The sequence below is a fragment of the Crocuta crocuta genome, unplaced genomic scaffold, assembly GCF_008692635.1.
Source record: "Crocuta crocuta isolate KB4526 unplaced genomic scaffold, BGI_CrCroc_1.0 scaffold333, whole genome shotgun sequence".
NCBI classification, from domain to species: Eukaryota; Metazoa; Chordata; class Mammalia; order Carnivora; family Hyaenidae; genus Crocuta; species Crocuta crocuta.
The window spans coordinates 3,221,145-3,234,697 of NW_027532856.1; the positions used below are offsets into that span (position 1 = coordinate 3,221,145).

Here is a 13,553-nt window from a genome sequence, read left to right on the forward strand (position 1 = left end):
ATTGAACAGCTCAAGAAATTGACCACGCTCCCTTTTCGTTCACTCCAGACTGCTCCGGGCTGCGCTGATGAGGAGTTATGGGCACGACTTGCACCTGCGAGTCCCGGAACGGCCTCACCCCTAGGGCCAGATCCACCCCGCCCGCTCCTCTGACTCGTACCGCGCGGCGCCTATGCTCCTCCAAGAGACTACTCGCGCCCCCTCGGGTCTCTGCGCTCTCGGACGCGCCAGGTTTCCAGGGCCCTTGCCGCCGCCCTGGCCCTGTCACCTCGGGCCCCCCGGGACCCCGGGCCTCACCCCCTCCTCCAGCTCATCCTCAGAGCCCGCATCCTCTGGCTGGTCCAGGTCTATGTCAAACACTCCTGCCATGTCCTCAGCCTCCCTGTCTCGGAAGTCTGGCGTTGGGTAAAAGCCGTCCCGCCTCCGTCGTCGCCTCATGGGCCCGGACCTGCCGCAGCCACCGCCGCTGCTGCCGCCATCACCGGCTGCTTGGGCTTAGTGCGTCTGCGCCTAGGCCCTAGACTGGCTCATGAAGTTCATCTCTAGAGCATGCGTACAGGGTTCTATGAAGCCGAACTGTGGGCAATGAACATGCGTAGAGCTATCGCCTGGCGCCAGGTACTGGCAGAAGCATGCGCAGAACCCCAGCCGAAGCCTCTTAGGCTAGCTAGGTCATGCGCATTAGAGGCTTTAGCCTTTGATGGACAAGGAGCATGCGTACCATGTCTGAAGTTAATAAATTGAAATTGAACATGCGTAATTAACCTCTGAATAGGGGGCGGGGGGGATAACCCACAACAAAACTCTTGGTTTATGAACATGCGCATTCGTTCTCCGTAACTTTTTTTATATTGAAAGGGAGCATGCGCATAATGACCGGGTTGGCCCTCTGAAGTTTGAACAGAATCGAAACGGCTGGTTCTGGGTCTGTCAGTGAGTAGGGTTTATGGGGAATTACTGAAGCCAGTGGGGAAAGGGAGAGACTTGGTTTTGGCTATTCGAGTTCAGGGGCCTTGCAAAAGTCACATAACTTTTCAAAGCCTCAGTTTGCTTATATGTAAAATGAGAGTAATGATACCTAGTTTGCAGGGTTGTTTGAAAATTTGTACGTACAGTTTGGCTCAAAAGCCACTACTCTTTACAGTGCGCACAGACCTGGTGTTAGGTCTTTACCAAAAATTGTCTTTTCATTGTTAAAAATAGTGAAGACTTACTCTTTTATTTTATCTGGTTCTCCCTTTCCAAGCTTTGTCTTCCTTGCTGTCTACCTGAGATAAACCCAAGTCTTTCTTCTAAGTGTTATTGTAGTTACCAGGCCAGAAGGTGATTCGGGAGAGAAAGTCATTATGTAGAAGAGAGAAAATTAATGTTAATTAAATATACAGTTGTTGAGCTAACTTCTGCGCTCTGTGTGTTCCTGTAGTGTGAAGTATATACTACGAACTCCTTCAACTAGTATTCATTTTATTTTGTTTTGTTTTAAATGCACACTTAGGGAAGTAGTGAATATAACAGATTTCAGAAACTATTGAGCTGTCTATGAATGCATTTGGGTACGGTAAATTACAAATCCCAAAACGATGTAGAAAAAGAGAACAACTTCCTTGAATGATTAAGCTGTTTCATCTATAACACCATATACATGGTATTTTAAAATTATACTTTTATTGATGTGTATTAATACATGTGGCATTATATTTGTTCTTTATTTATTAGTAATGTAGTGGCTCTCAACGCCTATGTTTTTCTATTACAGGTTGCTCGTGTTTTTGAAGGAATAGGTCTAGTTTGCATCTCAGCATGTCAGTAGTAACAGTGCAACTTGGTCAGTGTGGCAATCAGATTGGTTTTGAAGTATTTGATGCCCTGTATAATGACTCACACTGTCCCCAGGGACTCTGCTCTAAAAGAGAGAATGAGATATATCAAGCATCTTGCAAAGAAAGATTCTTCAGTGAAGAGGAAAATGGAGGTATGTGTGGTCTACTGTCCTCTCCTTTACTCTGACATAACCAACCTGTTCAAGGCCAAGTCCTCCATGTGGTGTCTGAACCCCATCTCTTTTCATGTTACTAGGGAATGACTTTGCTCTCAGCCCTTTGTTTTTGTGTTAATAACCTTTGCTTCTCCAGTGGCATCTTCCCTCAGCCTGTGAGCATGCTCAGATCTCACCAATCTGAAATCAACCAACCAACCAACTTATGACTATAGCTTTTTTTTTCCCCCCCAGGATTTATTCCCTTTTGGGTGTGGGCACTGCAGGGTGGTACAGAAAGTACAGAAATTTGGAATGAGGATTTGCAATTTTTAAGTAAACTCTACCCCCAACATGGGGCTGGAACTTACAACCCCAAGATCAAGCATCACATGTTCTACCGACTGAGTCAGCCAGATGCCCCAATTTTTTTCCTTCTTATCTCTTTACCTTCTCATCTAAGATTCTCAAAGGAGAACCCTCTTTAACCAACTACAATCCTGCTTCTGCCCTACACCACCACTGAATTGCTCTAAGAAAAAGTTCCCAGTAATCTGCTAATTGCTAGATCCAGTGACTGTTTTTCTGTTCTTAATTCACTTAACTTTCTCCTGGATTTTATACCATTAACTGTAAAACTCTCTTCGTGAAACTCCTTCTCCTTAATCTTCAAACTTTTTTTTCCCAGTGGTTGCATCTCAGGCTCTCTCTCCTCTGTCCTCACTTACATAGGTCTCTCTGGGCCATTTCAGTTACTATTATAATTTGCTACTTCTGTGACACTAGTGACTCTCAAATCTAGCCTAGTGTCTCTTATGAGCTGAGTATTGCTTAGTGGACATCTCCACCTTCATCCCCCTGTGTACCTCAAACTGATCATCTCCATACCCTAGGGTGTTTGTTATCTTTCCTTTAGAACTTAGGCTCTTTTTGCCCACATACTATCAAACCTAACCATATGCTTAATTTACCTCCTATATATCTCTTCTCCCCTTTCCATCTTCACTGTCACTGGCTTAGTTCTGGCTCTTGCCCTCTCTCACTTGGACTGTTTCAGGACAGTCTTCTGTCAGTGCAGAGCCCACTTTGGATCCTCTGTCTCTCTCTCTCTCTCTCTCTCTCTCTCTCNAAATAAATAAACATTAAAAATAAAAAACAGTCACCTGACAGGGCAACTGACTGGCTCAGTTGGTATAGCATACAACTCTTGATCTCAGGGTTAGGAGGTCAAGCCCCGCATTGGGTGTAGACATTACTTTAAAAATAAATAAAAATAAAGAATAAAATAAAATAAAAAGTTGTCTGACTATTCCTCATCTGCTTGAACATTTTCAGCAGTTTCACATTACCTTAAAGATTAATTTCAAGCTTTTTAGCACTGCATACCAGGACTTCCAAGATCTGAGCCTGCCTACTTTCCATCCCCATCCATCACTTCCTCCACCCCCTCCTCCATCTTCTGCTTCAACAATCCTGAGCTGTTTGTTGTGCCCATGGCATTTTATACCTCTGAATGTGCTACTCTACTGTAGATTCATGACGGGTCATATCATATTGTACTGTGATTAAGTTTTATCTCTCCCACTAGTCCTAGGGCTAGATTCATGTAGTCTTCCTCTTTGTGTTCCCAGCACAGTACATGGTACATGGTAAGATCTCAGCAGATATTTGTAGACCTGACCCCGTGATCATGTTAGCCCACACTGATTCATCCTGCTTGGCAGAATACTAGGCATTATGGTGTCCCTGAGTGGCTCACTCAGTTAAGAGACCAACTTCAGCTCAGGTTATGATCTCACAATTTGTGGGTTTGAGCCCCACGTTGGGCTCTGAGCTGACAGCTCAGAGCCTTGGAGCCTGCTTCAAAACAAATAAACATTAAAAATGGGGAGCCAATGGGCTCTGTTGGTTAAGCATCTGACTTCGGCTCGGGTCATGATCTCACAGTTCCTGATTTCAAGCCCTGCATCAGGCTCTGTGCTGACAGCTCAGAGCCTTGGAGCCAGCTTCAGATTCTGTGTCTCCCTCTCTCTTTCTCTCTTTCTCCCTCTTTCTCTCTCTCCCTCTCTCTCTCTCTCGAATAAAAAATTCCCCTCTTCCACTCATATTCTCTCTCTCTCTCTCTCTCTCTCATAAAAAACAAAAGTAAAGGAGTGCCTGGGTGGCTCAGTTGGTTAAGTGTCCGACTTCATCTCAGGTCATGATCTCATAGCTTGTGAGTTCGAGCCCTGCATCAGGCTTTGTGCTGACAGCTCTGTGCTGACAGACTCTGGAGCCTGCTCCGGATTCTGTGTCTCCCTCTCACTCTGCCCCTCCCTTGCTCACTCTCTGTCTCTGTTTCTGTCTTTCTTCTCTCTCAAATATAAAATAAAACATAGGGGTGCTTGGGTGACTTAGTCGGTTAAGCGTGACTTTGGCTCAAGTCATAATCTCACAGTCCATGAGTTTGAGCCCCAGGTTGGGCTCTGTGCTGACAGCTCAGAGCCTGGAGCCTGCTTCGGATTCTGTATCCCCCTTCTCTCTCTGTCCCTTCCCCATTCATGCTCTGTCTTGCTCTGTCACTCAAAAATAAATAAATGTTTAAAAAGAATTTTAATAAAAATTTAAAAAATAAAACAAAAAATTTTTTAAAAATAAAAAATTTTTTAATTATTTTAATTAAAAAAGAAAAGAATGCTAAGCATCTGCATATACCTGCTGCTGCCCACTTCAGTTTCTAAGCAGTATGACAGATCTTTCTATCCTTAATCTTTGGATTTTTGGGAGGTAGGACCTAGAAATTTGTGCTCTGCAAGAAGCCAAATAAGATATATGAAATATTTTTCTTTTGGTTTTCCTCCTCTCTATAGTTCCCATTGCCCGGGCTGTACTTGTTGATATGGAACCTAAAGTTATCAATCAAACACTATCAAAGGCTGCCCAGTCTGGCCAATGGAAATATGGCCAGCATTCGTGCTTCTGTCAAAAACAAGGTTCTGGAAACAACTGGGCATATGGGTAAGAGCAACTCCTCATGTTTTTCAGTTTAGATACAGCTACCTGGACAGCATAATTATAGCGGCACAGTTGATATATCACACACATAATCTTGAAATTGCTGTTTTAGGGGCACCTGGGTGGCTCAGTTGGTTGAGTGTCCAACTTCAGCTCAGGTCATGATCTCACAGTTAATGGGTTCGAGCCCTGCGTCGGGCTTTGTGCTGACACCTATAGCCTGGAGCCTACTTCCCTCTCTCTGCCCCTCCCCTGCTCACACTCTGCTAACGTTTAATGAATAAACGTTAAAACATTTTTCTTTAATGGCTGTTTTAAAATGTAGAGTGTGACTTCATGCAGAAGAAACTGTTCTGTCTCATGTATGTCTGTGCTTCAAGTCCAGGTAATGATGAAACCAGGGATCTCTTGCAGCAGGGCTTTCTACATTTTAACTGTTTTCTGCCAACTAACTTCTCATTAAAACATATCTTGGAGCGCCCGGGTGGCTCAGTCAGTTAACCGACTCTCAGGTCATGGTTTCACGAATGGTGAGATCAAGCCCTACATGGGGCTCTGTGCTGACTGCATGGAGTCTGCTTGGAATTGTCTCTCTACCTCTCTCTCTGCCCCTCCCTCACATGTACATGTATGCACACACACGCTCTTTCTCTCTCTCAAAATAAGTAAATAAGCTTAAAACAAAACAAAACAAAAAAAACAGTATCTTTATCTGGCAGATATTCCAGCTAATAGGGAACACAGCAAGGCAGTCGTATGTCCTGGGGTTCTTTGGAAAATTCCAATGCCTGGTTCTTACCTCCAGAGATTTTGATTTGATTGGCTTAGGCTAAAGCCCAAATGTTGGGAGTTTTCATAGCTTCCCTAGGTGATTAAATGTGCAGCAAAGTTTGAGAACCACTGTTTTAGGAATATTATTATGTATATTGGATGCCATTTTGCACCATAAACTTGCAGAACTACCTGGTAATTGAAGTCTCCAGCTAAAGGAATGGCCTATGAAAGGTAATTTTCTGTACCCAGTAAATCCACTCTTTCTGCAATCCTATTCACCTCTAACTTGTGTGTTTTAAATTTTGCCAGTCAGGGCACCTGTACCTTTCATGAGAGTTAGTTCACATCTGTGGGTTTAAAAAGCCTTGTCTATCCTATATCTTTCTCTCTGCATTGCCTCTTTCTGATTAAATTGAAAGTCATTTGTATTTGTTTTTTTGTGTTGCATAGTTACTCTGTTCATGGACCCAGGCATGAAGAATCTATAATGAACCTAATCCAGAAGGAAGTGGAAAAATGTGACTGTTTGAGTGGTTTTTTCATCATAATGAGTATGGCTGGAGGCACAGGATCAGGACTAGGAGCCTTTGTCACACAGAATCTACAAGATCAGTACTCAAACTCTTTGAAAATGAATCAGATTATATGGCCTTATGGAACTGGTGAGGTATGAACATGTTAATTGAAAACTTTATATTTTGTATTCTTTGCAGTGAAATAAATGTAGGTAAAAGATTGATCTCACCCTTTCTTTGGAAATATTAATTTACTATATCAGCAGTTAATCATTATACAATATGATACTCTTTGGAATTTCTAAAACAAGGACACCTCATTCGTGTTGAAAGGTTTAAGCAAAATTAAATGAATTGTTCACAAAAGTAATATCTTATCTCAGGAACCCATTCCTGGGTTTGTCCCTCTGGATCTAGTGTGTAAAGGAGGGACCTTGACCACACGTTAGGGTTCATCATGACATTACCAAACTTCAAAAAATTTTCCTTTCTTTCCATTGAGAGGAAATTTCTATACAGGCCAGCTTCTTGTTGATCTGCCTAGTTGGTGAAATAATAAAATGGAGGTGAGTTAAGTCACTATAATAAATGCTGTAGGGAGAAGTATGATAGTAATAGTCATTGTTTATTAAGCCCTTACTATATACAGGACAGTCTTTTAAGCGCTTTACTTGCATTCTGTCATTAATCCTTACAACTCTAGGAGCTGGTATAATTATTACACTGTTGTACAAATGAGAAAACTGAGGCATGGGAAGATTATATAACTTGTCCGAGATCACATAGTTAGAAAGTGACAGAGCCGGGATTTAAACCCAGGCACAATGCACTTAGAATCTACCTTCTTAACCACTCTTCTCTTTTGCCTTTCTTATGTCTGACCTTTTTCTCTCCAGGTTATTGTTCAGAACTACAACTCCATTTTGACGCTTTCTCACTTGTACCGATCTTCAGATGCCCTCCTTGTTCATGAAAATGATGCTGTTCATAAGATCTGTGCGAAACTGATGAACATCAAGCAAATCTCCTTTAGAGATATAAACCAAGTCCTTGCACATCAGCTGGGAAGCGTGTTCCAGCCTACTTATTCTATGGAAGGCTCATCTCACTACAGAAGAAACCCATTAGGTATTTGTCCTCTTGTATGTAATTTGTATGAAAGTCTTATGTTCTAAAAGCCTCAGTTATTCCTCACTGGCTTGTCCCATCTGTCTGAGGATACATTTAGGTTTCCCTCATCTCAAAAACCTTCCTAAAGAACTACCTAGCTCCCCCACTATCTTATTGAAGTTTTAAAAAATTACTAAATTTCCAAAGAGTGATAGATACATATTCTATTCTTCAGGATCCTTTTATCTTCTTTTTTTCTTTTTTTTTTTTTTACAGCAACTTTGAGATATAATTCACATACAGTATAATTCACTGATTTAAAATGTACAATTCCATTTTTTTTAAGCTTATTTATTTTGGGGCTCCTGGTTGGCTCAGTTGGTTGAGTGTCCGACTTTGGCTCAGGTCATGATCTTGTGGTTCGTGGGTTTGAGCCCCACATTGGGCCCTGTGCTAACAGCTCAGAGCCTGGAGCCTGCTTCACATTCTGTGTGTCTCTTTCTCATCCCCACCCCTGGTTGCACTCTCTCTCTCTCTCTCTCTCTCTCAAAAAATAAATACACATTAAAAATTTAAGTTTATTTATTTTGAGAGACAGAGAATGAGTGCATAAGTCAGGGAGGATCAGAGAGAGTGAGAGAGAGAATCTCAAACAGGCTCCATGCCATCAGCCTCCTGATGTGGGGCTTGAACTCACTAACTGTGAGATCATGCATGACCTGAACTGAGGTCGGGAGTGGGATGTATAACAACTGAGCCACCCAGGCGCACCTGCGATTCAGTTTTTTAGCATATTCACAAAGTTGTACAGCCATCATTTTTATCACCACGTAAGGAAACCCATCATTCTTTCTTCAGCTTTTTCATCTGTGGTGTCTTATCAATTCAAATCATCTAGATGCAAATAACTCCATAATCTATACCTTCCTCAGTCCTAATATCTTTCCCAAATAGTTGCCTATCCCAGAAGCCTTCCGGCTTCTTCAAATTTAGAATGTTCTAAATAGATCCATCTTTTATTCCCTGCTGTCTCGCCCCTGCGCCCTCTTTCTCAGGTTCTGTCACCTGGACCTCTCCCACTGTCCTCGTATCCCCTCGGTATGTTCATATCTGTTGGTGCCCTCTCTGCCATCTGCCTGCATCTGCCCCTGCTTCCCTGTCTCTCTCACATTCGCTCAGGGTGCCAGTATCTCTCAACTAATACTGCATACTCTCCCTGAACACAGAGCAAACTAGCCTCTTTCTGTGTCTTCTCTCTCTCTCTCTCTCACTGGCAGAAAAACAGAGCTCACATCAAATAGACATTCCTACCTGAAGGTGGTCCTAACCCTGCTTTCCTTCCTGCACCTGCCTCTTCCCCCTGCAGTCCGTCTTGCAGCTGACTACAAAAGAGCCCCCCCAGTGTGCAGAGCTCATCCTCATACTCCCTCATGTTCATCCTGTGGCCAGGTTTGTCAGAATTCCTTCGCCTTGGCCTCCGCATTATGCCCTGAATCCTAACTTTCTAGCTTCATTACCTATTGCCTCCTCTGCATGGATCCCCACTTTCTTTTCATCCTGTCTGCACTGTCTTTCTTCAGTTTGGTACTTTCTAGCCCAGGTCCCTTTGTTCAGTGTTCCTTTTCCTTAGAGATCACTTCCTCCTTCCTTTCTTTATCTCTATTAAAGCACATCCTTCAGTGTCCAATTCATGATAATTTTTCCATAAAGCTTTCATACTGAGGTCTTCACCTAAAGTAACCCTCTTTTTCTGATCTTGAAGGCATTCTCTATCTTTCCTATGTCCCTTAATATTTTTTACCTTAATTATTTCTTGAAGTGTGTTTATCTTTAAAAGCAACACAAGCAACATACGTATTCAAGGAGTGCAAAACACTATGCAAAGTAGGTGTCCTTCCCACCCTTTCCCAGATGCTACCACTGTAACTAACACCATGTGTTTCCTTAGAGAGGGATTCTGTCATGTGCATATTATGTAGTCCCACTAATTTGTAGCTTCCTTGGAGACATGTGTCTTGTTAATTTCTGTGCATTCCATAGTTCTTACCATATTACACATCTCTTTGTTCAAACAATATTTATTGACTTCCTGCTGTGTGCCAGGGACTATGCTAAATGTTGGGGATCCAGTGGGAGTCAATCCAGACATTGTGTTCACTGCAAAATGTGAGAGACATTAAACAAGTAAATTACACCAAGAATGTATAATTAAAAACTGAGTTAAGTGCTCTGAAGGAAAGAAGTTCAGTTTCTAGAGAATGTGTCACGAAGGAATCAGACTTAGGCTGCAGGGGCAGAGAAGGCTGCCCTGAGGAAATAACACTTGAGCTAAGAGCTGGAAAAGAACTTGGAGATGACTAAGCCAAGGGAAGGAGGAGGGAACAGTATGGCCAGAGGCCTTGCAGCAGAAGGAAGCATGGCTCATCAAAGACTGATCCCGTGGATTCTCTGGAGCACAGAGAATGAAGTAGGGGGTGACTGAAATCCGAGGCTAAGGTGGTGAGCAGGGGTAGGCCTAGCAGGTCCTCTAAGCCATTTAGAGGCCTTCCTCATTACCTTAAGAATAGGGGGAAGCCGCTGAAAGATTTTCAGCAGGTTGGTGACATAATCACTTTTACTTTTGAAAAATCCCCGGGACTTCCTGCAGGTAGCTGATGGAAGGTGGGTCTGCTGGCTGGGCTAGCCGTTCCCTGCAGAGATTGCGATGGCTTGAAATCACTGAACTGCACCGAGAAAGTAAAAGCAGCTAGTCAGCCAGGAGCTCTCTTGACTCCCCCATTTTGTCTGCACACCTGACTGTGCTGCCTGGGCTCACGTTTGCACTTCACCTGGTGTTGCGGTGGGAGGTGGGTCCTGCTCCTGTCAGAGAGCACTCTCTGGCTTGGCTTCTGGGTCCCATAACCTCTCCCCAATCAGGGACTTAATTCTTCACTCATCTCTCATCCTCCCCGTCATTAACTTATGCCTCTTTCCTGGATTATTGCCATCACAACTACTCTCAGGCATCTCTCACACTGAAAAACCCTCCCTTGACATCACCTCTAGTGATTGTACCCATTCTTCTGTTATTCTTTACAACAACGCAAGGGTGTATCTCCTTGCTGTCCCTATCTCCTCCTCATCTCATCATCTTCACCCCCTCTCATCTAGTTTCTACCCCCCCACGTTTCTGAAAATGCTTTTTACAAGTCACAAACGTGTCCACATTGCCGAATTCAGGAGACACTTTGCTCATTCCTATCAACCTGTCAGAATTTGGCATGGCTGGTCTTTAGTCTTCCATATCTTTTTGTTTTTTTGTGATAGCCCTCTCCTCATTTTCCTTTTATCTCAGTGACTACACCTTTTATTCTCTTCTTTTCTCCTCTTTTGGCTCCTTTTCTTTTTCCCAAGCTCTAAATGCTGGCCTTAGGGGGCGCCTGGGTGGCTCAGTCATTTAAGCATCCGACTTCAGCTCAGGTCATGATCTCACCGTTTGTGAGTTTGAGCTCCCGTCGGCCCCTGTGCTGACAGCTCGGAGCCTGGAACCTGCTTCAGATTCTGTGTCTTCCTCTCTCTGTCCCTCGTCCCTCCCCCGCTCATGTTCTGACTCTCTCTCAAAAATAAATAAAAACTATGGGGCGCCTGGGTGGCTCAGTTGGTTAAGCATCCGACTTCAGCTCAGGTCATGATCTCACAGTTCGTGGGTTTGAGCCCCGCATCGGGCTCTGTGCTAACAGCTCAGAGCCTGGAGCCTGCTTCAGATTCTGTGTCTCCCTCTCTCTCTGACCCTCCCCTACTCATGCTATCTCTCTCTCTCAGAAATAAACAAAAAACATTTTAAAAAGTTTTAAAAATAAATAAATAAAAACTAGAAAAAAATTTTTTTTAATAAATAAATAAATGCTGGTCTTGGACCTTCTCCCTGATAACTGACCTAGTTCCATGGCTTTAAACAGTATTTGTATTCTCCAACTTGCTGGTTTCTCTCCAACTCTGACCAATTCCCTAAGCTCCAGATTTCTAAATCCAGTAGCCTTTTTTGTATGACATGTATATGTACACATTTAATGGACACCTCAAATATAATGTGTCTAAAACAGAGAGCTTTCCCCCAGAAGCTCATTTCTTTCTCACTCCCTCAGTTACTCAGTTTCAAAATCTTAGATCCAGGGGCACCTGGGTGGCGCAGTTGGTTAAGCGTCTGACTTTGGCTCAGGTCATAATCTCATAGTTCATGAGTTTGAGCCCCACATCGGGCTTTCAGCACAGAGCCCGCTTTAGATCCTCTGTTGCTCTCTCTTGCTGCCCCTCCCGCAGTCATATACTCTCTCCCCCACTTTCTCTCTCTCTCAAAAATAAATACTTTTAAAAAAAATTTTTAGGGGAGCTTGGGTGGCTCAGTCAGTTAAGTGTCTTGGTTTCAGCCCAGGTCATGATCTCAGTTTTGAGGGTTCAAGCCCACATTGGGTTCTGTGCTGACTATGTGGAGCCTGCTTGGGATTCTCTCTCTCCCTCTATCTCTGCCCCTCCCCTGTTCATGCTGTCTCTGTCTCTCTCAAACTTAAAAAAAAAATTTTTTTTAATTTAAATCTTAGATTTAGTTTTCTTATAGGAAAGTCTGTAACTGCCTCCATTGTATGTGGTTTATCTTCTGTCTTCCAGTTTCCCTTCTCTCCTGCCATTCTCCCCTGTTCATAAGCAGAGCCTCAGGGTCCTCATTATGTGTCATATAGTGCAGCTCCTCTCACCAGGGTGTCCATTCTTGCTGTCCTCATTAACTTCCTTCTCCTTCTACCAGAAATAGTCTTCTGACCATTTCCCTTTCAAGTCTCAGTTCACTGTTACCTCCTTAAAATGGCCTTCCATGATGATCCTACTTGAGGAATGAACACCTATAATATCATCCTGTTTGTTTCCTTCCCACCATTTATTACTCTCTGACATTATTTTGTTCATTTATTACCTTTTTTATCCTTTGTTTCTTTTTTTCATGGAGGGGGGGACGGTGGAGAGAGAGCACATGCCAGCAGAAGATAGGGGCAGAAGGAGAGAGAGGATCTTAAGCAGGCTCAGCACAGAGCCCGACGCGGGGCTCCATCCCACAACCCTGGGATCATGATCTGAGCGGAACTCAAGAGTTGGACACTCAACCAACTGAGCCACTCAGGCACTCCCTATTCTTTGTTTCTAACCACTAGAATAGAAGCTCTGAGAAAGCAAGGCCTTGTCTACCTTGCTCACTTCTGTGTCTGCTTTCTTCGGAACAGTGCCTCTCACATAACAGGTCTTTGCTAAATGGGACTAAACAAATTGAGATAAAGAGGATAGATTTGAGAGAGATTGGGGGTGGAGTAAAATGCACAGGACCAGATGATGGATTGGATCTGGAAAATGACAGAAAGCAAGGTGCAGAGCATAATTCATACATAGTACTGTTGTAGAACAGTGTAGTTTGTTGTGCTTTTTGCTGGAGTGGGGATGCTGAAAAAAGATCTGGTTTGTGGGGCGTAGTATGGGCCAGAGAAAAGAGGTGGGTCTTGGACATGATTAGTGCGAGATGCCTTTGCCATATCTTAATGGAAATGCCATGTGAGAAGTTAGCTGGAAGTTTACCTGGCCTTCCCACTTCAACCTTTACCAACCCACAACCTTTTCTGAAGTGTAGCAGCCTGACTGAACTCTGGCTTTACTTGTCTAAAAGGTTAAATCCTGCCAGATCCTGTTACTTTCCTATTCAAAACCTTTAAGAGGTTTCCCATCTCACTCAGAGCTAAAGCCAAAGTAATTGGAATCACATGCAGGGTTTTGTTCTGTCTGGTTTCCACTGCTTTCTTGATCTTAAATCCTGCTACTGACTTTCTTCTAGCCACATTGGCCTCCATGCTTTTTCTCAGACATGTCTGTTGTGCCTCAGTCTCTGCACTAAATGACCTCAGATATCCACGTGGCTCCATTCAGGCATTTGAGGAGATGTCACCTTTAAAACAAAGCATCAGCATTAGTGGGCGTTAGTGTTTGGCATCTAAATTCTGAGGGGTTCCAGTCTGTGATTCAGGGTGACTTTCTACAGCAGTGCTCAGACACCAACAGAGAATGTGAGGAGTGGGGCTGATCCAAGATTGGACTTTCACTTAGAAAGAAAGATTTGATGAAGAGATAGGGGCAAGTAGCTGGGCAAGAAAAGTGAAGCAAGGGGAAGACTG

The 13,553-nt window shown here is 43.4% G+C and overlaps 2 protein-coding genes across 5 annotated transcripts in view; one reads left to right on the plus strand and one right to left on the minus strand.

Moving 5' to 3' along the window:
- Window positions 1-526, minus strand: part of RPS6KB1 (ribosomal protein S6 kinase B1) — a 38,566-nt gene extending 38,040 nt beyond the window's left edge. The window contains exon 1 of the mRNA XM_077745629.1: window positions 298-526. Coding sequence (XP_077601755.1) covers window positions 298-438 — 141 coding nt within the window. The 5' untranslated portion in view covers window positions 439-526. The remainder of the gene's footprint in view (window positions 1-297) is intronic.
- Window positions 527-711: 185 nt separating this feature from the next.
- TUBD1 (tubulin delta 1) overlaps window positions 712-13,553 on the plus strand; it is a 28,614-nt gene continuing 15,772 nt past the window's right edge. Inside the window, exons 1-6 of one of the 4 annotated variants that reach the window (XM_077745603.1) lie at window positions 712-933; window positions 1,496-1,645; window positions 1,757-1,972; window positions 4,825-4,972; window positions 6,194-6,410; window positions 7,155-7,386. In XM_077745603.1, coding sequence (XP_077601729.1) covers window positions 1,801-1,972; window positions 4,825-4,972; window positions 6,194-6,410; window positions 7,155-7,386 — 769 coding nt within the window. In that variant the 5' untranslated portion in view covers window positions 712-933; window positions 1,496-1,645; window positions 1,757-1,800. Of the gene's footprint in view, window positions 934-1,495; window positions 1,646-1,756; window positions 1,973-4,824; window positions 4,973-6,193; window positions 6,411-7,154; window positions 7,387-13,553 lie in introns of those variants that run through there. The other 3 variants (XM_077745602.1, XM_077745601.1, XM_077745604.1) reach the window with 3 other exon arrangements.